This window comes from Epinephelus moara, chromosome 10, assembly GCF_006386435.1.
Source record: "Epinephelus moara isolate mb chromosome 10, YSFRI_EMoa_1.0, whole genome shotgun sequence".
Lineage (NCBI taxonomy): Eukaryota > Metazoa > Chordata > Actinopteri > Perciformes > Serranidae > Epinephelus > Epinephelus moara.
Window position 1 is genome coordinate 24349635 of NC_065515.1, and position 27467 is coordinate 24377101.

The window sequence follows — 27467 nt, forward strand, 5'->3', positions numbered from 1 at the left end:
TTGTTTTGCTGTTGGTGAAAATGGAGCCCTATGACTTGTACATGGGCACATACCTTATCTCTTGGCTTTCACAACTTAGAAGAGGCATTTAGCATTTCAGTTAGTCTGCAGTAGATCTGTGCAGTCTGATCGTATGAACTGTTTAATCAGCAGAAGCATCTACCATCTAGTCAGCCTGACTGGTGGCTTGGTTGCTGCTTGCCATACTGGGATGGCTTCTCTTTTCCATGGTGGTGTTATTCCCCCCCTTTGTCCCCTTTTGATGGAGTCAGAGGCAGGGGTTGTTTATGGACTACTTTAAGGCCGACACTGTGGGTCTGTGTATGGCCAAACCTACAAATCTCAGACTGCTGCTCTGCAAGGATGAGTGGATAAACTGATATGGCGGCTCTGCATGTGCTCATAAAACCAGGAACCAATGTGGAATACAATGTAGAAATTTCATTTTCCTCACACTGGTGTGTCGCCCAACAGGGTCGAATGGATGACGAGGTGCAGAGTCTGCTGCTCCAAATCCTGAGGATGTCACAGCAGGGACACTGAACCATGTAACGTCTGCAAGTCTCTCTCCACCTCCAGTCCCTTTACAGGTCAGCATGAAGCAGCTCCAGCTCAGCCACCTGTGGGACCAGAAAGCCAAATACAACCAATCTGCGTTCAGACATAGCTGCATGTGTACAATACAGTAATTTAAACAACAGCTGCAAAGCTTGACCGATAAGAAAACAGTGAAAAATAGAACTGTAGAGTGCCTTCATGGCTGGATGAGTTAAATGACAGCAGCCTTTACGTCAGGGGTGAATACAGAGTGGTTATGTAGAAGATAGAATCAGGTGCATTGGTTGTGTGATAAGCCTATTGATTTTATACAGTATTGTTATAATAAAAAAGAAAAAGAAATCACTCTGCTGTTGTTCCTCTTCTTTGTAACTCACGGATATTGTAGACTGAACAAACAATAGGTTTCCAAAGCAACAGCTTCCACACTGTCCCTCTGAAATCCTAATTTGGCTGCGGCGTGTGCGCACGGAAAACCGGACAGCTGGGCTGAACTGCAGAGCCGCTACGATAGCTGGCAGACATGAAGACATCACAAATGACAAACCACCATTTGAATTGTACCCTCGTTTCAATTAGTTTTATTGACAAATAGCCATTAAAGTTAATCAAAGGAGAACAGATCTGAGAAATTCCTGAGAAAGCAAAAGGGGAGATCGGAAATAATCACATTTGGACCTCACCGAAAGCCTCGTAGCTCGCCTCGTCTCTCTGTGCATTCATGAGGCTGCAGCCAAGAACAGTGGAGGGCCTGATTAAAGATAAGTCACTAATAACACAGAGAGAAATGAAAACGCACACGACCTACCTCTAGTAAGATTTAAAAGTATCAATGGGGCCGAGGAGCAGAAACACATGAGCAAGTCTCTGACATGTAAAGACACAAACGTAAGTGATGTATCTCCCTGAGCCGGGACAAATAAATGATTTAACTTCAAGTCCAAATAATCCCCTTTCTTTTATATCAATCACTGTAGAGGAGCGCAGTCTGTGGCTTCTACGAAATTCACTGAGGGGATCATTATGAGGGTCACACGTAGAGACGATAACAGTCATGACACAGTTGGACAGTATTAAACATTTACCCCAAAACAAGAGCAGCTTACATGACTGTTCACAAGTATAAGAGCTTAATCATCCTGAAGTTTGTTCAGTCATTCATTGGCATGGCAAGAGGGGGCATAAATGCAAGTTATATACACTCTGACACAAATGCCTGTCTCTGTAGTCATTAAGGCACTGAAGTTGAAGATGTGGAAATATAGGCATGGATATACTGAGTTTGTATGCAGAGTTTTTAACCCATGATGTCTGACCAGTAATGTTCACAGGCTTGTACAACATAACAAATTATGAGCAGCCCTTACAAACACAATGCAAATTATATTCATGGTAAATGTGATAAAACTTCTAAGGCAATGTCCACTTCACTGTCTATATGAAGATAGTATGAATGCAAAAGTGGGATTTGGTGCCTTGATTATCATGGAGAAACAACAACAAAAATGCAGAAGAATGTGTGGCTATTTCATAAACCCAGCACTGACGCATGCTCAGTGTGTTTCCATTGTGCCATCTCAGAGTCAGGTACTGCAGACCCGTGAACACGTACATTCCGATGAAACAGACATTTCTTCAATTGTCTCTTAAAGTCACAGTGTTTTCATTTCTTGCACAGATACAGAAATGAACTACTGATCAACCTGACATCTTTTGTTTTGTGAATAGTGTCCGTACCACGTGACAGTTTTCGTTCTGGTGATGTCCGTTATTTGTTCGATGGATGACCTGGTCGGGAACTGGAAGCAGTTCACTGTTACAGGCATTGTGGGACTTCTCTGTGCATCAGATCCTTATTTGATCCCCCGACGTCATGTCCTCTCCAAATAGTCGTCATTTTAATTTTTGTCATCTGAAATTAGTCAGACGGTGGACTCTGGTTGGTTCATTAGCTTAATAGCTGCATGCTGAGGAGTTCATGACAGGTGAGGGATAGTTTGGTTGATCCTTGTCGGCAAAAGGCAGAGAAAGTACGAGGAGATGTCAGATGCCTCACTCTCCTTATTGTTCATGGAAAGATGAAGTCAGTGATGTCCTTTGTTCCAGATAAAAATCCATCCAGGATAAATGATTTCCAGGTTTGTTTTTCTCCTGTGGTGTCTGCATGGGGGTGCAAGAATCCAGCTATGAAATATAGCAGACAGAGAAGGAGGAGAATTTTAGGCACAGATTAAATATCAGTACAGTAGTTTTCAATTTAGTCACTAGGCATTGTTTTAGATTGGAGTTAAATTTTACTTCACACATAAAGGGGGTGACCAAAACAGCTTTTTATCACTTAAGAACACTGCCAAAGTATGGCTGTTTTTAATGACCTGTAAAGATCCTGAAAAACATTAAAAAATTAAATGCTTTTTTTTAAATTACTTGTTATCAGGGAGATAAAGATATACATATATACTGTAAAATACAGAGGTGGATTTTGATCGCTTCACTATATTAGTATGGCGATAACAGGGCTCAATCTTCTAATTAATATTTCTTTCTGGAGTCTCATTGAGTACATTATCTGTTCCATCTGGTAAATTTCCCGTACCTTCTCAGTCCACATATTATATGTCGGGTGTCAGGTTTTAACCACTTCATTGTGATGCCTTTAAGTGCTGCTGTTGTCAATATTATATTTATGCTTTTATTTCAGATAGATACATTTTCGTATCATCTTTTTACTGGCCTTCCAAAACTTATTCAGAACTGTGCTGCTACAGTAGATTTTTTACCAAAACAAGTCACTCCATTGGCTCCCAGTGTCTTTAAGAATAGCTTTTAGGGTTCTTTTTATTTGTTTTTATAGCTCTGAATGTCTTGAGACTGGCCTACATTGCAGAAACGGTGTCGTTATAACCCTTCAACAAACTCTCAGATCTTCTACTGCTGGGTTTTTAAATACACACAGTTATACGCACAACAAAACAGGCAGCGCAGCTTTGTTTAACTATGCTCCAAAATTACGGAATACGCTATCTGTGGACCTGTAAGAGATGTAGGTTCTGTGAACACTTTTGAACAACTGAAAACCAATTTATTTAATTTAACTTTTAATTAATGTCATACTTTCTTTTTTTTTTCTTTTTTCTTTTTTTTTTACTAATTAACTTATTATTATTCTTACTGGTCTCTGCTTTTTTACTTTCACTTTTGTATTTTATTATTTATTGTATCTTTTTATTGTCTAATTCTACTGACTATTTGCCCTTGTTTTAATGTGTTGCATTTTTATTTCTATTTTAAGCACGTTGAGCTACTTCTCTTGTATGAAAAGTGCTCCATGATTAAGTTCATCATTATTATTATTATTATTATTATTATTATTATTATCATTATTATTATTAGATAATAGATAGTATATGTATAGTAGATACAGTAGTCAGATGCTTGACATATAATAATCTGTACATTTATTGAATGCTAAAATGTAATTATCACATACAGTAGTTGAGTTCCAATAGATCACCCAAGGTAAACAACAACAACTTTACTGTCTCTTTGATATCTTCATTTTCCATCATTAAATCATTTAAGACATCTAGTACATACATAATATACTGCATCTTACCGTCCCATGCAGGGCCAGATGGCTCACTGTTTCCTCCTGACCACCTGTTTGAGGTGGAGCTCGCTCTCTGCTGCCACAATAGGCAGCTCGTTCTTAAGGTGGTATGCGATAAGGTGGCTTATGCTCTCAAATAACATGTCTTTGGTTCGTACCTGTTCAGAGGACAGCGAAACATGAAATTGTGTTTACTGCTTACAGCACAAACCTTCTAACTGGTATGCATTGTATGTAGCTGTTTTCCCTTGCTGCCAGACTCACCACTCCCTCTGGGTCCACCAGCAGTAGGTGTTTGGGCAGGCCACAGTGCATGCCGGTCAGCACATACTGTCCCGGGTTGGTGGTGCTCTCCCGAACCAGGAAATCTCCATCTCGGACCAGAAGCTTTTCTGCGTCTCGTCTGCTCATGCGGCTGTGGTACCATGGCTCCCTGCGGAGCTGATCCTCGTTTGGAGCCACGGGGGCTCGACGGCGTGGAGGGCTGGGCCACTGGTCTTCCAGGACCCGGACACCTCCTCCTCCAGCTGCAGCTCCTCCACAGGCCTCGTGGAGCTTCAGGGCATCCTCAAAGGGCCCTACAGGGAAAATGTGGTCACTCTACAGTGTTTGTCATATAAAAAAAGTGAGTGTATTTTCACTACATGTGTCAGAACGTGTCGCAGGACTTACTCATGTCAAAGAGGTCCTTTTTGGGACTGTCAGGTGGCCTGGGCCCTCTGTGTCCATTGGGCCCCTGTGCAAATGAATCCAGGTTTTCCAGACTCTGGGTGTTAACGTACTGATGCTCCTCATAATCTCTGCTGCCTGGTGGCTGGCCGTCAGCACACAGGTAACCGTCTGATGTTAGACCTGAGAAAGACAGGAGCCATCAGCTCATTTCTGACTTCTGGAAATGCGTGTGTTTGTGTGTCACATATCTGTGTGTGAATCCTTTTTTTTTTGGCTTCTTATTTTTTGGCTCCCTCTAGTGGCTAAAATCACAACTTGAAATTTTGAGCTCTGTCAGACGCCCCTTAATGTGTATGTCTTATTCGTGTAAAAACGCTAAGACAGTCAAACCAGATGGTACTGAAGTGGGTGTGTATTACTAATGTCATGATTATAGACCAAGTGTATGGAGCCACCAGTCAGATGGCAGCTTCTGGAGTCACTAGTGACCATTAAAAGTGAAAAACAAAACTTTAAAAATAAGGGAGAATTTTTTTCCCAATTAATAATATAAAATAGGGAAACAGATCTTTGCATTAACATGTCTGATAATATGTGGTTTGAATCTTGTTCAACTTGTTGAAAATTTCAACTCCTACGACACCGCAGTAAAGCAGTACTTGCCAAGATAGACCTGAGTATGGCTGACACTTGTGACAGATGCTCCGAGTCTACTTGCAATGTAACTCTTGTGTTTTGGTCACTATCGAGTCTGGGGAGCACTGGGAGTCTTATTTCAGAATTATTTCCATAATATTAGAACAAGTAATAGAGCGTTCCCCATCGATTCAATAAATCTTTGGTAAACCTGAAGCTGGCAAAAATATATCCATAAAGCAAACGTAATCTCATTTACCTCTTTAAGAAACCAGTGCCCCCATCCCCTTTTTAATGGCTGCATGATACAATGTCTTTTTTGGAGTTGGAAAAAAAATCTATTTTTCCATTAGGGGTTCGACAGACAAATCTTAATGTAATCAGCAGCCGCTGATCAATTATGTAAAAAGCCTGACCTCCATTTCTCCAGGATGACTACCTGCATGAGACGATTAATACACATAGCAGCTGAATCCTCCATTACGCTCCGTCAGAACACTAAAAATCTCCAAACAGCTTTTTATGCCCTGCAATGACCCATACATATACACCTTCCTCTCTCTACAGTTTATGTATTCCTTTTTTTCCTCCCCTCTGTTTTGCACTAATGTACCTCACTTTATTTTGCAACAACGTTATCTCAAGATCACAAGTTAATTATTTCGACTGTGGCTCAGAAGGTGAGTGGGTTGTCCACCACCTGGAAAATTGGCAGTTTGATCGTTTGATCAAAATATCCTTGGGCAAGATACTGAACCCTAAATTGCTCTAGATGGCTGTTCCATCGGTGTGTGAGTGCGTGTGAGTGGTTACTGAGTAGCAGGTGGCACCATGTATGGTAGCCTCGGCCACCAGTGTGTGAATGTGTGAATGTGACATGTGGTGTAAAAAAGGCTTTAAGTGGTCGGAAGACTAGAAAGGCGCCAAACAAGTGCAGTCCATTTGCCATTTACCATTATCTTGAGATAATAAAAGTGGTTTTCTCACAATAATGGGTTGATTTATATTGATTCTCGAGAAAACAAAAGGCAGATTTCTCGACATAAATTTTGAGACTTTTGTTTTTTCAAAATCACTTAGTGGGAAATGTCATTTTCTTGTGATTATCTCGAGAACTTAAATCAGAAACAAAAAAACTGTTATCTCAAGATGATGAAATAATTAACCTGTGATCTCAAAATAACTGATTAAAAAAAAGGTCATGGACAGCTGCTCTTGGCCTCTGTAACTTTAACATTTAGTTATGTACTTTAAACTGCACAAACCTGAAGGTAAGATAAAATATACAAACAAATCTTGATTGCATTTTAGTAGATAAAGTGGTGGTAAATTAAACTTGATTATCTGAAGTCTATCTTCGTCGTCGCTGCATTGCCATGTCACTTTTAATTAACTTTTACAATTGTTATTTCAAGATTAACCACTGTTATAATCTAAATGGAATTCAGGGAATCTTGAGTACGCTCTAAGCTTTCCTCCGATCAAAGATGACAAACTTGAACCATGAGTCTTTTATCTGGAAGGTCATCCTGATTGAAGATACCAAGAGTCCTTCAGTAATTCTATCAGGACGATCTTGAGAATGGTCCAAAAACTGAGCGTGTGTTAGAAGGTTAGTAAGTTTCATTCAGGGCAGTGATGACCAGACATTCAGAGTAATACCTCACAAAAATGACAAAAACTTTCATCACACAGTTTTCCCAGGTGTTATACGTGCTTCCTGCCACAGGGTGTCTCACCTGAGCTGCTGGTCGTCTCAGTGTCCCAGTGCAGCTCATAGCACAGCTGACCAGGGGGATAAGATGCTTGCTCCCTCCTCGCTGGTGAGCCCATCTGCAAACACACACCACAGGAGCACATCCTAAATACATTTGTATCTCTGTACCTGAATGGACAGCTCACTCTTCTCCTGTCCCCCTGGTTAATGTAGTTTTGAAGCACTCTATTTGAAACATTAGCTACGGCATGTCACCATATTTTTGAAGCAGCTGCAGCGAGGGAGAGCGGTGATTTCTCTCACGCGGTAGGCAACAGAGGAGGCAAAGCTTTTTAGGTAATCACATCTATCTTTGTCAATTATGCTGCAGGCACATCAGGAAGACAGTTATGGGGAATATTTTCATGCTCCTGATGTATAATTTCATCCAAACAAAACAGAGAAGGAGCAGGAAAACACATCAGTCACCAGTTTACGAGGGAACTATCAAACACTTCACCTCACTGCCTGGCAAAGGTTAGTCATGCACTACTTGATGTTAACCAGATGGAGCTTTGATTACACCCATGATGACATTAGATGTCAAGATTGCATCCAGAACCTGACATGACTTAATGATGTTTCCAAAAATCATGCCTGGAGATTCACCTGTGCTGCTCCTTTGCTCTGTGGTTGTGTGTGGATGTGACCCAGCAGGGCTCCACTGGGCCTGAGGCGGGAGTCCACCACTCCCCCAACAGGAGGCTCCTTCCCTGGGATGCTGTTGTAGTAATCATGCTCAGAGAAGTCCTCGTCCTCCCCCCACATCGGCTCCTCCATCCGTATAGACCTGAAGAAGATACATTTGATTATTACCATAAAAAACTTTGATTAAATGCCCATTCCCCTTAACTAGCCCGGTGTGGCTACACATTTTGACTAACAAACACCTGTCTCAATCAGACGCCTGGTCTGGTTGCCAGGCAGTTCATTTTTTTTATGGAAGTTCTTCAGATGTGTAAAACTTGGGTTGTTGGCTACCTCAAATTCTGAGTCCAGTCCTTGATTACCCTGTAAGTAATTCATATTCCTTTAGTCCATAGGGGTCCTAAGATTAAAAGAATCAAAAGGGTTTTTCATAAAAATTAATCCAAGTTGTGAGTATTGTTTTAACAGGAGAAAGTGGTGGTGTGTCAGTATGCCGTAATCCTTGAGTGCCTTAACTCACTCTCTCTGATATGCTGTCTGACGGAGCTAGATCAAATGAATGATTCATAATTGATATATCATCTGAAGCCTAATTTTTAAACAAGTAATATTCATACTGGTTTAAAGAAACAATTTGATTGTATTTCCTGATCTTCGCCGAGCAACAGTTTTGTGTGAAAAGAATTAAAGGCCTGTCCCAAATATAGGCCTGTTGATTTCAGTGATTTAAGCAAATAAAAGCCCGGGCTATTAATTGAGGTTTTATGATGTTACTACAAAATCAATATCACAATTTCTCTAATCCAAACAAACAATAACTTTGTTAATAATTAATTTTACTTTTTATGGTGTACCCATTAAAATCATGTCCTGCCAAAAAACCCTTAAAATTATAACTTATCAACGCACTAATTCCTTTTCTGGGGTGAAACATTATTTTTAAAGAATTTATATCTATGAAAAAAGTATGATTTATAAAATATTTTGATCTGCTTTCATTTTTTTAACTTCTAAACTTGCCCTGTGCCAGAAGACAGACTTGTCCCAGACAAGAATCCCCAACTTAAAACAACAACAAAAGCCTTCAGAATCTAAAATTAACTGTATATATTGATACTATTGGTGTGAAAATGTGCTGCTATGATGTATGTAAAGATGCATCCCAGATTTTTGTCAACTCTTGTCATATTTTTACAAAAACGTCATTAAGGAATCCTGTTCCACTTTCTGGTTTCCATAAAGGCGGGAGCGCTGCTCAAGTACTGTTAAGCTTTATCTATTCATTCAATAATGAATAATGGTGGCATTATAAAATGGCGGTACAGTGGTGCAGTGGCATTGTCGCCTCACAGCAAGAGGGTTTCCAGTTCAAATCTAGCGTGGGGGGTTTGAACCCCAGGGTGGGGGAGCCCCTCCGTGCAGGGCACTGTCGCCTCACAGCAAGAATTCGCCCTTCTGTGCAGAGTTTGCATGTTCTCCCCATGTCAGCGCGGGTTTTCTCCGGGTACTCCAGCTTCCTCCCACAGTCCAAAAACATGCAGGTTAATTGGTGACTCTAAATTGTCCGTAGGTGTGAATGTGAGTGTGAATGGTTGTCTGTCTCTATGTGTCAGCCCTGTGATAGTCTGGCGACCTGTCCAGGGTGTACCCCGTCTCTTGCCCAATATCAGCTGGGATGTCAACATTAAATAATATTGCTATTAGGTGTGTCTCAGCCATATGATGTCAACTCTGTAGCCCTTCTAAATCCAAACTAAATAAGAATTATGGTTTAAAAATTAGTATTTTGATTAGTATCAAAGAGAACTTTTGGCAACTTTGATAAATAAAATGGCTACTCACTACGAATGCTGTAAAATTTATAAATATATAATTTTTTTTCGTCGACTCCGGCAGATTTTACCTCTGACACCTATTATGTAAGCTGTTGAAGAGAGAATTAAATCACTGGAAGGTTGGCCCATTAAAAGGTTTAATATTCACAACTTTGATATTTTAAATTGAGGAGTAAAACCCCCCAAAAATAAGGTTTTGTCCCTGTTTCAAGACTGGGTGAGCAAAGTTATTAGTAATGATAACGATAAGGAAACCTGGGTTCTCAAATGGATTCAGTCCGATCAAATGACATCTCCACATCCGAAAGTGATCTATAAAAATCTGCTAGATATTTATATAGATCACCAGAGCTGCTGGCAGCAGGAAGACATTCATTTGAAACCAGAATAGAAAAGACTAACAGTCTGGAGTTCCTCCTGTGTCTGCAGCAGCATCACTGCAACACCTGAGGTTTGGCCGAAGAGGTGAGAAGATCCGTGAGGATCAATATTATAAGATGGGATGTTGAGGTAATACAAGAACAAACTATCATGTCTCCTTGTAATAAATAACAAAGAAATCTGAGCGCGGTACAGTAGATCAGGTTTTTGTGGTGGAAAATGCGACTAAGCTCTTTTGTGCAGGACGACTGGACAGTATTTATGTCAAAGTTAGATGATTGAGTGTGACAACCAACACCTGCACTTCCTCTGGGCATCAATCCTCCTAAAATAACACTGGATTTTCACTGACATTTCGACATGTTTAAAGTTTAAATGCATATTAAAGTTATTTCTTATCACTATGTTGCCGCTATTTTTAGAAATATGCTGCAAATCAATGATTTACTGTCATGTCATGACTCCACAGATTTGGAGGACAGTGACAAAAACTCTTTAAAGGCTCTTCACTTTTCATAGAAGTCATAAGTGCAGCTGGGCGGCTGTTACCTGTCCATAGACGTCATGGTTTTGGGAGGACTGTGCAGGTACTGTTTGAACTGCAGCTCGAAGGCTTGGCCAATGGTGCTGATGACACTCTGGGCTAAACCGTCTGAGCACTCCAGGATGTGACATGCTGCAGGAGACAAGACAAGAAAGGAAATCTTTTTTTCCAGCTGTCACACACTTTTAGGAGTAAGATCCTGGCTCAGTGTTAATACCACTATTGTAAAGGTTTAGTGCAGGGATGGGCAACCTGTGGCTCCGGAGCCACATGCGGCTCTTTAGCCCCTCTCCAGTGGCTCCCTGTGGCTTTGACAGAAGAATTATATGGAAATGACTAATGTTTTTTTTGTCATTTGTCAGTGTTGTAGGCCTTTAGAAATCCTTACATTCTCAAACTGTAAAAGTGTGAAGCCCATTTACCGAATAAAGCAGCTAAAATTTGTGTAATACATGTACTGCCTGGCACCTCTTCCTCAAAATTTTGCCGAACCACGATAACAGCAGCTAGTCCTGAGTCTTCCTGACTGGTTAGCTGTGAATGCCAAATCCAAAAAAGTAAATATCATAGAATAAAATAATATAGAGAATTTAGTAGTGCGTGGACAGATTTGTTTCACTGCCAGCTGTGCAAAGTTAAAGTACCAAATAATCATCAATAGTGCCCGGCACAGTCGCCACCTTATGGTAAAACATATTGATGAATGCTCGTTTAGACTATTAGTACAGGCTAATTTAGACTTAATAGGCTATGTTATCTTTATTATAAGGCTCCAATATGTTTTACGGCTAAACACAGATTTATTTTTATTATTTTTGGTCAAAAATGGCTCTTTTGATAGTACAGGTTGCCGACCCCTGGTCTAGTGTGTAGGATGTAGTGGCATCTAGCGGTGAGGTTGCAAAACAGAAGATTTTCCCATTTGCCAAACGTGAGGTAGAACTCAAGAGTCCTACATGAAAATGCGAAAATGCAAAAACATGAATTAGCCTATCTGGAGTTAGTGTTTGATTTGTCCATTCTCAGCTGCTGTAGAAACAACAAGGCAAACTCCTTGGACACAGTGGACCTTGAGGTGTTTCTTTACGAAACTCTTTGTATATGGTGACTTATTTTTTTTTAAATCTTTTTAATCTTTTTTATGGGTGTGATATCTCTGGAAATGACCAAAAATGCACAAAAGTGGCACAGTAAATTTAAAATGGCCGACTTCCTGTTGGGTTTAGAGCATGGAGTTGAAGAGACTTTTTTGTATGTCTTCGGAAATTACATGTGCCTACTAAATTTCGTACATGTAGATGAAAGTAGCATCAGGGGCTGTTTTGTCAAAATTTTGTGGGGGGTGCTAATGAGCCATTTTTTGGTACCTGAGCATGAGACCCGTAAAATATAAAATTGAAGAAGAAGAAGAAGAAGTGAGCTCCTTCAGGCAGTGAGTCTGAAGGAGAAGCTTTTCAGGACATACCTCTCTGATTCACTGGGTCTTTGGCCACATATGCAACATAATCAGGCGTGTCCTGCAACAGAGAGGAGGATAAATTCAATTAGACCACATAAATTAGACATATATAACGAAATTAAAGCCCTCATTGATTCCCCTGGTCATGAGATTGGAGAGCAGTAAAAAGGAATCCAGTCTGCCAAAATGTACATTCCAACAACAACAACATAAACGCGAGCTGAGAGAGAAACGCTGCACTCACTGTGTCTCCCCCAGAGGCAAAGGAGATGGACTGCATGGGATGGTGTGCTATCACCTGAAAGAGACAAGCGGAGAAAAACAGAGGCGGAGGTTTGCCAATATTCTACTTTCACATGACATCACTGATTAATGTGGATAGAGACAACACAAATGGACAGGAAGACAGGAGACACCAAAACACAGGAAGTTTAGTACACAGTGATTTGTATTTTCTGCAGAAAATGCCTCTGAACATCATTTATTGGAGCACTGAAATTCTTCCCTAAGGAAGGGAATCAAAACCAAGCGAGGTGGATCAAAGGATCAAACCAAATCAAAGTAAAGCAGATTTTAGTTTCTATGCTACCCACCTGAGGTACAAGCTCCCTGTATTCCTGAGGTTTGCTAAAAGCTCCTTTAAATCGGGGCTTAAAACATTAGTATTCACTGTTGCTTTGCAGTGAATAGTTGTGTTTTTGTACATCTGTATATGTTCTGCTATCATACATTGGTGTTTGAGGATGTTGTGAATAGTACAGCACTCATATGATAGATCATTGTGATCTGGTAGTCAGGCCTCTGCTCCTCAGAGTTGATCTCATCTAATTAGTGGCACCAGCTGACTGACTCATCACACCTGGTAGGAATCTGTCTGTGTCTATTATGTGTTCTGTGAATCACTCAGTAGCACTGATGATAGTCAAAGACTGAAATGTTTGCTGCTGTTTTTCCCCCCACTTTTTTTAATTATATTTTGCACTTTGAGCACCCTTCTTTTTGTCCACGAATGTTCTAAATAAATTGGCATTTTTTTGCATTGATTTCAAATGGGTCTGTTTCAGCAGCTCTAAGGTTAAATTTCAGGAATCTTATTGTTATTTTTGACCAGGACATGCATTTTGATCATCATGTCAAATTACTGACCCGTGCGTGTTTTATTAAGCTAAAAAATACTGCAGGTCTGTGGTGTCTAGCCCTGAGCTAGAGATGATTACCCATGCTTTTATGTCCTCCTACCTGGACTACTGTGATTCTCTTTTAACTGGTCCAAACAAATCTTCTTTGAATCGTCTTCAAATAATCCAGAACACTGCTGCTAGGCTGTTAACCAGGCCCAACAGGTTAACCCACATCACTGCCATTTTAGTTTCTTTACACTGGCTTCCAATCAAGTTCAGGATTCACTTTAAGATACTTGTTCTTATGTATAGAGCCCTCCATGGTCAGGCCTGTGAAGTAGTGGCCCCAACACTTTGGAACTCTCTTCCATTCGGTTTACGGTCTGCAGTCTCTTTAGGAATTTTTAAAAAACGACTGAAGAACCATCTCTTCAAAATGGCCTTTGTCCCACCCTAAATTGTCCAGTGCTTGTTCCCTGGTATGTTTCTGTTTTGGGCCTCAGTAGCCTGTATTTGCTCTGTGTTTTACTTTCCTTTTGTTGCCTTGTTTTATTTGTTATATTGCCTTTGTTTTTATTGATTGCATGTTTCATTGTTTGAATTTTGTGAAATACTTTGTGAATTTATTTTCTGTGAAAGGTGCATTTTTACTTAATAATTATCTATATTAAACCCAGATTTATTCATTTATTTTAGATGTCAATTAGCAATTCGTTAACAACACAACAATTTATTAGATGGGGAAACTTTGGGACTGATGATTAAAGAAGAAATTACAATAATTATAATAATTTATTGGGGGTCAGGAAGGAACCTTCTATGTATCAGCGGTAGACAATTACATTTAATAAAAGGCTATTTGGACAAATGTATCAGTCCAATCTTTGTGCAGATGAACTTATGGTAGTTATAGTATTATACCTGTCTTGTGGTAGGGATGAGCAGACCGAGGCCATCTATGGAAATATTGACTGCAATACTCATGCCTGCAAATCGTAGGTTACTCTTCCCCATTACAGACTGGAGAGCTTTGTTCTGGACCTGCATGAGGAAAAAAAGAATACAGTAGAAATTACAATCAGATATTTAAAACTGTACTCACATCCATGACACAGAAATTTCATTCTGTATGTATTGTGTTTGGTTATGAGACAAAATATCTGCAGCAACAGATGAGTATGTTTATCAGGATAATTCAGACATCATGCGAACCAAAGTGACGTTCATAGGTAACTTCAAATTATTAAATTCGCTAGCAGGGACAAAATAATGTAGTGCTGAACATGCACAATAGGATCAAAGATTACTGTTAACCTTCTTCCTCCAAGCGCCCTTTCCACCTGGCACTGCATCACACAGCCTGTTGATGGCTTCCCTAATTAGGAGAATAAGGAAAGGTCAAAGGTCAGACTCTAGCGGGACATATTCGCCACTGATCTAATAAGAAGGACACCAAATATGAAAATCATGTGGATTCCTGTCACCTGTTCACACAAATCTTAACAATCCACTGACAACAATGTGAGGAGTGTAGCTGAGATTTAAAGTTTTAAATGATGAGTCAGTGTTAAAGGCTGCAAAAAAACTGCTGCATCACAGTGATGGAAAAACCTGAGGTTAAACATGAACAGAAGCTTTGTGTTCCCTCCCCCCGGCTGAGGTCAAAGGTCACAGACCCATCACAGTTCAAAGGTTAAGAAAGGTTTTCTAGCTACTGCTCACAAGCACTGAACTAGTTCTAACCACTGATGTTCGATGGTGATTGTTTATCAAGCTGGTGTTTAACTCCCTGTCAAATTAGGGAAGGAGAAACACTGTAATTTACCAAAACAAAGTGTCTGGGGTCTCCTACCGCTTCTTCAGGGCATCGTAACTCACATTTATTTTTCCACAGTGCAATTCTCTCTGCAGAACTTTGCAGTAAAGCTGCTATAACTCCTGGGAATGGCCGCCTAATGGGCGTTTAAAGCCTCCGTCCCCTGTGTGTCTGATGGCGGGAGTGAGGCATAATGTGGATTTGAGGCTGGAGCTCACGCGCTCTCGCTGCCAGGGGACAGCGGGGACAGCAGTCAAGAACCCAGCTGCCCCTATCAAGTGGCTCGTAAATATTTAAAAAGCAGCGTCCCGGGCCCCATCTCGAGTAAAGGTCTTCTCAGGGATTTTTGAAAAACACAACAATGTTCAAATGACTCATGCTGATGAGAGGGCAGAGGGAGGAGGAGGAGGAGGAGGAGGAAAGAGATGGGCTGTTGTTGTTTTTGTCTGCAGCCTCTGTATCTTCGCTGCAATAAAATGCTGGGCTTCATTATCCCTGGTGTTGCTGTGTAACACCTAACACAGAGGGTACTGTTGGGAGAGTGCAACTTCTTCAAATCCAGGAGCTGAAGTGCATTTTTGAAATTCTGACAAGCATTGAATGTTTTGTTGTGGTTTTCCAGGACTAGATGAACCCGTGTACAAGTCAGCAAGAAGAAAAAACCCCAGCTCTGGACACAACTTTAAAAAGCTGCTTTTGATTTGCACAGCAACAATAAACATGTAGTAAAATACCCTGTGAAGTACGTTTCTTAATTGATTAAAAGACAATCAATCATTGATTTCTGGCCTTGTGGGACAGATGGCCCGTCACTTTGCTCTCAAAGGAATCAGAGGCCTCGTGCCGTTAGCAAATTTGGAAGTCAGTTGTAAAGCTGCCATTGATAAACTGCCTTGCACATGTTTCTGAATGGAAACGGCTGCAGTGGATTCAACAAAGGGCGAGCACGCTGATCTATCCGATTGTCAAAAGCCACAAGGATGCAAAACAAAAACATCATCATCATCATCAACGCACTAAAACAATAATGACCAAACTGACGTCATGCAGTCAGTCATACTGCAACAACAACTGGTGAAGTCATATGCTCAGTATGGTTTCTCCCTTTGCTAATGTTTTGTTTTGTTTTTGAACTCTCTCCTCCCTCCTCCCTCCTCCCTCCTCCTCAAGAAGTTACAACCGCAGACATTATCCAGCAGGGTGCGTTCATGGGGACCACTGCAGCTTTCCACAGTCATTAGCAAAACATCATCAATAATAGATCTCCCTCTCTATCACTCCATCTACTGCAGCCTCCACCCCCTGCACTTAAGCCTTGGATGCACGGTGGGCTCCGATTACTGCCGATCGATTGTGGAGGAGAGAGAGCAGGGTGATAGACGGGGGAGGGAGGGAACGGGGGGAGTGCACTTCTCCCATGAGGCCGTGCATTGCAAAGAAGCCTGCTTTTATAACAATAACATCACATGTAGGGCATAACAACACGACACAGACACACTGAGACCCGGAGGTATGGCTTTAAACGTACACATAATGTACCGCTGCTGAGCACATATACTGGAGCTTTGTCTGTCTCTTAACTGGGATGCATGACTCTATACTGCTGCCATTGTGCAGAATCTTGTGACTTAAGTTTTGATTTACGTTTTTCTACGTTTAATTTCCACTGAAACTGGTTGAGCAGGGCTGCTGTCAATGAAAAAGCAATGCAGCTTCTCCACTTCTGCATCTGTTATCTGTTTTAAATCAAAAGCTACAGGTTTAGGCCTTCTTATTAAAAATCATCCATCAAGTCACGCTGACATAATAATAAGAAAATGAAATCCTACCCACACTTACTCTACTAACAGCCAAGAACTGACACACACCGCTGGCAGCATATTTGATATCATAGTGGCTGATACTTGAGTTAATCCTATACATGTTGGATCAAATTCTCCTGACTCATCACTACCAATAGAAATGGTTACCAGCGTACCTCGTCACCTGAGTCCGCGTGTTGAAGTCCAGGGAGCGCATTGACTTCAATACTTCAATGCAGCCCATGTACTGCAACAAAACAAAGCAAACAGAAAAGTTAAAACACGTTTAGAAATGTGGCTGTGGACAGATTTTGGTTAAGATTAGATGCTGCTTTTTAAGAGAATAGAAAGAGTAATAACAGATGTGATGGGTGGGATGTGGGATTGCTTTGAAAATAAATGCTACACCTAAAACTCATTATGGAAAACTGTTAAAGTCAGAACTTGCACAATACGTCAACTCAAGTCAAGCAGAACTTTATTTGTCCCCAGAGAGGCACTGAAAACAGCAATAACACAAGATCAAAAAACACACACACAAGGAAATTAAACAACATACAATAAAAAGTACATATGTAAAAAATAAAGCATGGTTACGTGATTAAACTGATATTACCCTTTTTCTATTCATTCTTTTGTTTTCTATGAGCTTTTCTATTTAGCGGTGAAATGACTGAGGGTATGGAGAAAGAAGCACTGCATAAATAAGCCTCTAAATGTTTTAAATATATGGCAAGTGCTGCACAATTAATCTAAATATGATCGAAACCGCATTATGGCCAATATCCAAAACACAGGAGCTGCAATTTTTTGATAAAGATAAAATGTGTACAACATAGCAGCATCATAAATAAAGCATTGTGGTGTGACAGAGATGCCCCAGCCTACAAATCAAATTCATATCATCATTGTTTTTATATTTTTTTCAGTGAAAATAAATTACCATTCCCACTAAAATCAAAATTTGCAGCCCTAGTTGTGGCACCACAAATCATCTGAAAAAAGTCATTTCCAGAGTATACACTATGAATCCCTCTATTAGTAAGCAGAACTATTTCCACCAATGCATCATAATCTGACTCAAATGCACATATAGGCCATTAAAATGTACTCTGGTGAGTAACAGCCAGCTGAGCAGCTTCCTAATGGCTGTCAGGTTGGGGTGCTAATAGCACCTTGACTAGATTAGCAGCACTAAGAGCTCCAGATCACGGACAAACTGCAGCTTCTTCTGCCTCTGGGGGGATGCTGAGGGTGTGAGTGTGTTTGTGTATACAATCAATGTATGTGAGGACGTCCTGTACTTATTTGCATATCTGTGAGGGTTACATTTCAGTTTGCTTGCCATCATCAGTACATATCTGTACAGTAGCATCCATATAATGAACGCATGTCCAGGAGCAACTGATTTCTGACTATGGCACATTCACAGCCTATAAACTAATAAAGATATCACCAAAAAATATCACTGTTATTCTTACCACTGTTTGTGAAAGGAAGCATTAGTGACCCCTTCTGTGTTTTATCTGTTTCAAGACTTCACATGCAAGAATTCTTCTTAAAGGGTTACTTGCATTTCATTTTTCTGGACCTTGTTTTCATGTGTTTTTGTGTCTAAGTGAGAAAGGAGAACAACAATTTTTGAAAGTGGTCCAGTACTTAGGAGACGGCTGCAACTGACTGTGGCAAAATAGTCTGCAGCGTAATCTACTGGGGCATTTGTGCACCTTTGATGTACGTCCACTGAAAATGTTTGTTCTTGCTAGGAATAAGCAAGTACACCATTATCTGTATCTGTGTCTGTATCTGTTTAACCAACTAAATTATCTGTATCTGTGTCTGTATCTGTTCAACCAACAAAATTATCTGTATCTGTTCAACCTACTAAATTATCTGTATATGTGTCTGTATCTGTTCAACTGACTAAAGTATCTGTATCTGTTTAACCAACTATGTTATCTGTATCTGTGTCTGTATCTGTTCAACCGACTAAATTATCTGTATCTGTTTAACCAACTAAATTATCTGTATCTGTGTCTGTATCTGTTCAACCGACTAAATTATCTGTATCTGTGTCTGTATCTGTTCAACCGACTAAATTATCTGTATCTGTTTAACCAACTAAATGATCTGTATCTGTGTCTGTATCTGTTCAACCTACTAAATTATCTGTATCTGTGTCTGTATCTGTTCAACCGACTAAATTATCTGTATCTGTTTAACCAACTAAATGATCTGTATCTGTGTCTGTATCTGTTTAACCAACTAAATGATCTGTATCTGTGTCTGTATCTGTTTAACCAACTATGTTATCTGTATCTGTACTTGGAATGGGTGTAGTTAATGCCAGAAGTGGGTGGAGTTTTAATCGAAAGTGGGTTGGGCCTGATCAGAAGTTATTATTCTAAGCCTGAAATGTATATGGACTGTTCAAAAGTTGCAATATTTAATACTTATGAGTCAAGTATTTAAAGAGCAGCCTCAGGATTGAGCTTCAGATAATGTTTTAGCACAAGAGTAATAGATTAAACACAGCTACCCACATCATTTTGACATATTTTACTGTTATGATACTCATAAAAGTAATGAGTAAAAGTACATTATCTGTAACGGATACTCGTTTAATCTGAGTATTCGGCTCAACCGTACTTTTTGCCTCTTATGCTCAGATTCTTCTTCTTAGTGTCTGACAATTTGGGGAAAGGATCCCTATAGGGATAATCTTTTTGTTTAACAAGAAACATCCCTTAAATTGCCATCACCAAACTCACCAGACTCCAATAAAATAATTGGTCATTTTGGCATTTATAAAGCCACCACCTTTTCCCATCTTATTAGGTGAAGTATGGTTTTATTCTAGCCAACCAGAGTTAGTGATTGTTGAAACAGTGGAAAAACAAATCTAGATGTTTTTTGTCGGTTTTATTTTGTCTCTGTCAATTCTGAATGTAGTGGGTTTTTTTACGATGATACAATGACTGTTTATTTAAACGGAGTCTGGTGGGTTTGGCAACAGAGATTTTGGGGCTGTTTCTGGTTAAACAAAAAGGATCTTACTCTTTAACAAAAAGGTCTGTCTCTGTAGGGATCATTTCCATAATGTTGTCAGACACTTATAATAACAATCTGAGCCTGTCAATGGCAAAAACAAGCAGCTTTAGTGGATGTATTCTGATGGTGCCCATTCATGTTACACTGCAGCCTGTTGAGTGGCTGCTGGCTGCAGCGGTCTTGCTCAGTACCGGACCAGTTTCAAAAATTGTTTGTCACTTAGACACAAAAGCATGGGAAAATAGGGTTTCCATTATAGTTTCCATTTACATCTCATACTTCATGATCTAAAAGTCCTCATAAATATATGAGCTTGTGTGATTTGTAAAGTCTCTGTAAGACTACTTGGGTGCTACATATTTTACATTCTGGCCAGCAGCGCTTTGGCTCAGTTAATACCATATTTATTTAGTGCAGTGTCCAGGATTGTTAGTGACTGCAACAGACAGCGGACAGACCATACGACAGCCACACAAACAAACACAGAGAGGGAGACAGAGAGAGAGAGGGAGAGAGAGAGAGAGAGAGAGAGAGAGAGAGAGAGAGAGAGAGAGAGAGAGAGAGAGAGAGACCCTTGAGCCTGAGTGCTTAATGAGCTTTCTAACCAGATTTGGAGACAAGGGGAAGTCTTCCATCAGGAAAATTGTCTCTCTTTTTTCTTCCCCTCTCCCTGCCAATGCCTCCATTGTCACACACTCATCTGCTGATGAAACGCATCCCCTCTTCTATCACCCTATCTGCACTCCCTTCCTTTTGGCCAAGTCTCCAACGCACTATTTCTGCAGGGACACTGAAGAAGTGTTCCAAGAAGTGTTCCTCGGACATTTAATAACACTGGCATACCCGTTACAAACTTTGTGGCATTATCTTTGAGATAAATCAAGGCTGTTTCATAGTTTATTAATGTAAACAATGTTCTAATGCCCCAGTTCATTACGCAATAGCTTCTCATTTTACCACTGAGGCAAAGCAAGATCGAGAGGCATCTTATGTTGTGTAACGATGGATGGACAGATACTGCGGACAGCTGGATGTTACCAAACAGTATCTGGACAGTGTAGATGGTGATTGATTAGGGTTTTATTTTAGTTCAGTGCACACAGTCCTGTCTTGTTTGTAATTCATGTTGCCAAAGTCAAATTTTTATGTTGCGGACAATAAAGTTCCTTCTAATTTCATACTTTTGCGCACTGCTCACAGCAGCTTTTAGAGCATCCAACCACAGAATGTACTCGTTGCACCATGGAAAGTCCAATCTGGAATCTGCATCAATAGCCACTAAACATCATATTAAAGATATTTATAATTTGACTGTTAACTACCGTGCGCCAGATTGTGAGGGAGCAACATGAAATGATAGCAGTCTGGTTTTTATATAGCTCTCTAAATGATAGCTGCTTTTGGCAGCTGCAGTGCTTTGTTTGATGCTTGCTGCTGCAGTGTCCTGGCTGTCAAAGATGGCAGATGCAGGCCAGGCACAGAGCCTGACATGGACATAGACAAAGTGTTAGGGAGGAAAGCAATACTAAGAATCATATTTGTATCTTTCCCGGCAGAGGAGTGACTGTGTGTGTGTGTGTGTGAGCGAGAGGGAGAAAGAGGCACTGAAACAGAAATAGAGGGAGAGGGAGCTGTGCGCTATGGTAGCTATGCCGATTAAAAATGGCACAGTGCAGCAGAAATCTACTGTCACTTTGACACTAATACATGCAGCAAGTGCTCCTCCCTGCATAGATTTACCACAGAATTGCACAGTATCGTGCTGCTTTAGCTGCCGTGAAATGCATTTTAAACATAAGCTTACACGGGTCATCTGGAATTATTGCTTCAGATGGCAATGATAAGCTGCTGAAGGCTTGGTCTGATAATTAGCTGAGATATCAATCACACATTAGAGCAGCACTTGTTATGAATCTAGGAAAGCAGTGCATGGTGATGAGAGCTCGTGCAAACTCATCACTGGACCCCTCCCATAGTGATCCAACTGTCCACATCCGCATCACATGATGCAAATGACTGTGATTAAACATAATTGAATATAGGAATGAATGGTGCCTGTATAATGCCATTAGAAAGCGTGCTTGAGCCCCAGACTGGGCTAATCAAGAGCCATGTCATTAGTTTGAGGAGAGGGGGGAAGAGCAGTGCAAGAGGAGCGGAGGTGAACAGGCGTGGGGGATCGCTGAGGGGGAGATCATTGACATTGACGTCAAGCAGTCTGCTTGGGATGGTAACCCTTTGTAAACACAAAATACACACTGATAAAGATATCTCCTCTTATCTCTACCTTCTTATTTACAATCATTCTCATATCATATTCTCTGGTGGGACATCCATTTCTTAAGGTATTCCCCTTTTTTAAGAGTTTGTCTTTTTAAAAACATCACCCAAGCATGCTCTAATGATGCTATCGACAATAAAGATTGGTACTCTCTATGCTCGGGGATTGTAAATCACATTTTATGGATACAATCTTATGGTCTCCTCGCACACATGAATGTAAACAATCCCGAAACCACACACAAAGAACACCACTCCCACAGGCTCACAGTTCTGAGCTCACACTCAGACATACAGTAGGTTACATGCACTATAAATACAGATGGTTATTGTTTTGAGTAGCAGTACATGATGCATACAACCTTTGGTAAACACTGCGGTAAAATAATGATCCTTACTATAGTCTGTGCACATAATTTAAAGGTTTATCTTTCTCCACCCTGACGCCTGTGTGCTATCCTGACGCAGTCTCTCTTCCAGCCACACCAAGCTATCTATCTGGATTATGTATTCCCCAGCCCTCGCCACATGAGCTGCATAACAAACTGCCTGGCACTGTGGTGTGCTTTTGTTCCCACCCAGATAGAGAAACCTTTAAATGGGGTCGTTAATATTTTGTGGTTCACTGATTCCTGTGAGCAGTTAATTAATATGTGGGCAACAAAGAAAGAAAAGTTCACTTTCAAAACAAACCCTGAATTAAATGGATGTTGCAGAGGTGTAACTTTACAATGGTTAAACAGTATGCATTAAAAGAAAGGTGCCAACTGACTCACCCTGACAATATAAGAGGCCCCTGGTCCTGCAATCTTCTTGTCAGGGTGCAGCCAGCCTTGAGAGGGTTTGTGGATGAAGCTTCCCTTCTGGGTGAAGTCCTCTCCCCCCAGCCACATGCCCTCCACCCTTGTCCTGCGGTTCATTCCTGACCTGGAGCTGCTGGAACCCCCAGGGCTCGCCATGGCCTCTGTGGCCCCAAATACGTGGCCCCCTGGACTGGTCGAGTTTGCAGCTGCAACTGCTCTCTGCCCTCGGATGGCCTGCAAGGAACAGGGGGTGACACACACAGGGTCACAGGAGTTAAGCACCGCTGCGAGACTGGCCACAGGGCCACTGGCTGAGGTCGCAACACTGTGCCTGTGTGAGGATGTATGTGAGGCAGAGGCCTGGGAAGGAGCTGCTGCTGCCTTCCCTGAGTCCTTGCTAGAGTTGGAGCTGGAGCTGGAGTTGGACGGGCTCCGGCTGAGCAGGGAGTTGGAGAACTTCCATTGGGGCATCTTGGGGATGAGCATGCAGAAGGTTGTGGTGGCATCCTGTTCCCCATCCAGGCAAGGGGAGTCGGCCAGGGCTGCAGCCCCAGCGGAGGAGGACGATCTGGCACCGTGATCCAGAGGAGGCAGAGGAGGCAGGGGAGGCAGAGGAAGGCTCGTGGCGGAGGACGAGACCACCGGCGTGGCCACAACTTTGCCACTCATGGCTAAGCTCTGCATCAGGTCGTCGGAGGAGGTCACAGATTCGTTGCGGAAGCGGCCATACTTTGGCTTAAGGAGCATGCCCGGAGGAGCCGCCTGGAGCAGGAGCTGAGAGGGGGGATAACTGCCAGAGGATGAGGGGGGAGGGAAGGGGAAAGGGGGGAAGGGGAGGGGGGGAGAGGTGTAATGGAAGAAGGGGAGAAAACTAGAGAGAGAATCTTCCAGGTGGAGTCCTATATCCTTGTCAACTGAACGTTGTCTGGTCCTCTCCCGCTCACGCACACACACTGTCCCGCTCTCATGCCACTGTCTGAGCTGGCCTGCTTCCTTTCACTGCCTTAGGCAAGCTCGCTCGTATGCTCCCAGTCTCTCTCTCCCTCTCTCTGGATGATGTCATTGGGTCTATTAGCCCTGCCCTGCCCAGCTGCTCTCAGACTGTATTAGCTAAAACACATCTGCCTGAACCACAGGCAACCTCACACACACACACACACACACACACACACATACACACCCACACACTCATTCACGCTGTAAGAGAGCACCTTTTTTCTTGTTTGTTTTGATTCTGGAAATTAATAACCTGTGGCAGTGTGCATTATCTTTGGGCAGGGTTAGCAGCAATATTTCAAACCTCTCAAAATGAACAATGCTGCCAATGCAGAGAAAAGTAACACTGTGAAGTGAAGGGTATTCAAAGCAAAGTCTATCTCTCTAGATCAGGGGTGTCAACGTCATTTTAATACATGGGTCAAGTACAGTCCAATTTGATTGTAGGTGGGCCGGACCAGTAAAACCATTGCATATTATCCTTTAAAAGACAATCACCTCCAATTTCTTCCCATTTTTTGTTCAAAGAAGTACATTTTAAAAATGCTAATCCACTTACAAAACAGATGACAAACAGCCTGTGATGTCTTCCAGTGGGCTGGATTAGACCCTTTGGTGGGTTGGTTCTGGCCCCCGGGCTGCATGTTTGACACCCCAGCTCTAGATGCTAAATAATAAATTCAAAAAGACAAAGGAACAGAGTTGTTCCGATACAGAATCGAGAATCGGAAATGCCTCCAAAACTACCTAAAATGCTGGATCGCTCATCGGCGAGTTTGCGAGTCAATGCACCGATCAACTACCACATAATTTATCAATAAACTTTAAAGCAGTTTCAGACCCAGATAGAGTGGTGCAGGAAACCAAGTTCCATCATCTAAAAGTCAATGGTTTTTTTTAGAGTTTGGTTAGATGCCTCAGATATAGTCTGTGATTAAAAGAAGCTTTAGAGACTTTCAAGTTTTGTCCTACGGCATCAAATACGTCAGTAAATACCCATTTATCAACTTTATAGCCTTTGCTTTAAAAGGCCTCTAAATGAGACCACAAAGCATTATTACGCTGAGCACAGTCACACTCATGTCATACAACAGTGGTGTACTTTGTTTATAGCCTAACGTTAGCTTTTTACCTCTGGCAATTGCATTTAAGCTTCAGAAACCATAAAAATTAAGTTCATTTGTGACAATTATCTCGATGAACAAAACATGTTAGTATCAGAGCCATTTGTTTGATAAAGATCTTATATTCTGCAATTATCCAAAATCCCATGGGAAAATCCCACAGGCGATGTTAACGTCCGTATCAGCCAACAAAACAACGTCATCCCTGCACCACTGTATAAAACTGCAGCTTTCCTGGAGCTATTCTTCTTTGCCGACCTAGAACAGTAGTCTACGCAGCAAGTAGGACTGTGCAGCCACTGGTAAACACTGTTTTAAAAGCACAGAAGAATTGATCCCTGGTAAATAACGTCATGTTAGCCATGAACAGAATGTCAGCAACTTGAGTCCCACCAGTAAAAAGGTAATGTGTAAAGCAGCTATAGTTTTGAGGGGTGGCACTGGAGTGGCCGATTGCAACACCAGCAATCTTCTACAGGATTTAAAGATGCTTAACATGAAAGATCACAACAAGTTAAACAAATCAAAGGAGAAAAAACAGGACGAACTGCGGCAGCGAACATGGAAACTGCGAAAAATTCCTCTAAGACGGCCCAAAAATGACAAAGACAACCAACAAAATTGGATAACCAACACGTCAGCCATTTAAGACATGGGATTTCGCTGCTTCGGATCGGTACTCTGAATGGTTGATACGCATGTTTAGATATCAGAATTGGTAGGGTTTAGGAAGAGGAACAAGAAGGTATCATAACATCTCTACATAGGAATATCCATCCATCCATCCATCCATCCATCCATCCATCCATCCACCCGTTTTCATCCGCTTATCCGGGGCCGGGGCGCGGGGGCAGCAGGCCGAGCAAAGCACCCCAGACATCCCTCTCCCCGGCAATGCTTTCCAGCTCCTCCTGGAGGACCCCAAGGCATTCTCAGGCCAGATGAGATATGTAATCCCTCCAGCGTCTTCTGGGTCTGCCCCGGGGCCTCCTACCAGTGGGACGTGCCCGGGGCACCTCCAGCGGCCTGTATATAGGAATAGGAATGTCTACTTGCTCTTTTTATGTTACTGAGGTGAGTGTTTCTACTGTCATTGTATTTTGAATTGTTTTCATAAATGATTGTATTTTGTATTTTTCATCTGCCGCTGCATTTCATATTTCATCCGTCAGTTTATTTTGCTAATTTGTAATAAGCATATCAATCTCAATAAAGGAGTGTTATTAATGAAAAGAAAGCTCTAAATGCACCACGTTCTGTAGCAACACCCAGTGACCGGGCTGTGTTGAAATACAAAAGAAAAATATCAACTAAAAAATTGATTGGGAATGTGAGTAAACACTACCGGCACGAGTCTCATCCAATTAGGTAAAGTGTATTTTGCGTGAGTCGATGTGTGTGTGTGGGGGTTGAAAGTTTAATTCCATTTGTCCTAGCATTATACAAAAACAAAGGAAGCAATGCAGCCACACTCATAAGGGACTACATGTCTGAAAACATCCACCCTATCCCATCTGTCTGAATTCTCTTTCTTACTCCCCTCCCATCCGCCTCCCCAGAGAGCCATCAGCCATCTCAGCACGATCCTTTTAGCTTTCACTTGCACCCTGCCTCATGCCTTATCCTCACTCACAGTCAAATCATTTACGCCATTTTCTGAACTCGCCATTTCAATCACCAATGTATGATTGTATAAAGTAGCAGTTGGGGTTTTCAGGGTCACACGAAGTGGGTCACATTTGTTTTTCTTTGTGTGATCATCATGCACACAGGTGGGAGCAACGTCTGCACTGGTTGTGAAATCCCAATATAGTCAGGGTCATCTGTTACGCAAAAACAGGGGCAATTTACTGACTAAAGAACGCCACCTACACACGAGGAAAGGCTCGTTACGTTCCTGTCAATTACTTAAATTCAATCAAGCAAGTCATTAAGATTTGTTGAGTCCTGTAATCATGTCTTCTGTCCAATGAAATCTGACTGACGGGCAACACCGTAAACAATGTCGGAAACAAACTACATTGATCACAATACATGACCCTGAATGCTATTGATAGAACATTTGCAAACTTAAAGTTATTTAGAAAGGCATCAGCAGGCTTACCTATGCGTCAACCACTGAGGAGAAACAGGATGAAGAGATCCAGCCTGACGAACTTCCAATTACTTCTTTTAGAGGAAAGCAAAGTGAATGCTTCGAATAGCACGAACGAGCTGCAGCTATGGTTGAATAAGAGAACAATTTCATTTCACTCATCAGGAGACCTCATTACCAGAAACCCCTTCTCACAAACAAACCACCATCAGAAGCGCTGTGACACCACCAACACCCCACCTGCCTCCATACAGCCAGTCACCTCATGTTTGTTTGTACA

General features: G+C 41.4%; 1 protein-coding gene across 2 annotated transcripts; it reads right to left on the minus strand.

The window, feature by feature from the left end:
- Window positions 1–1116: 1116 nt before the first annotated feature.
- shc2 (SHC (Src homology 2 domain containing) transforming protein 2) lies at window positions 1117–27467 on the minus strand. 2 transcript variants are annotated; one of them, XM_050055214.1, is made up of 14 exons: window positions 27197–27467; window positions 22946–23762; window positions 17015–17085; window positions 14535–14595; window positions 14142–14261; window positions 12344–12397; window positions 12106–12157; window positions 10646–10772; window positions 7842–8022; window positions 7216–7309; window positions 4841–5020; window positions 4433–4746; window positions 4175–4326; window positions 1117–2742 (listed from the first exon to the last, which is right to left on the minus strand). In XM_050055214.1, the coding sequence occupies exons 2-13, from the start codon at window positions 23717–23719 to the stop codon at window positions 4198–4200; spliced, it is 2157 nt and encodes a 718-aa protein (XP_049911171.1). In that variant the 5' UTR covers window positions 23720–23762; window positions 27197–27467; the 3' UTR covers window positions 1117–2742; window positions 4175–4197. The 2 variants fall into 2 exon arrangements, with proteins under 2 accessions (XP_049911171.1, XP_049911172.1); XM_050055215.1 differs by having other exon boundaries at window positions 22946–23206; window positions 27197–27451.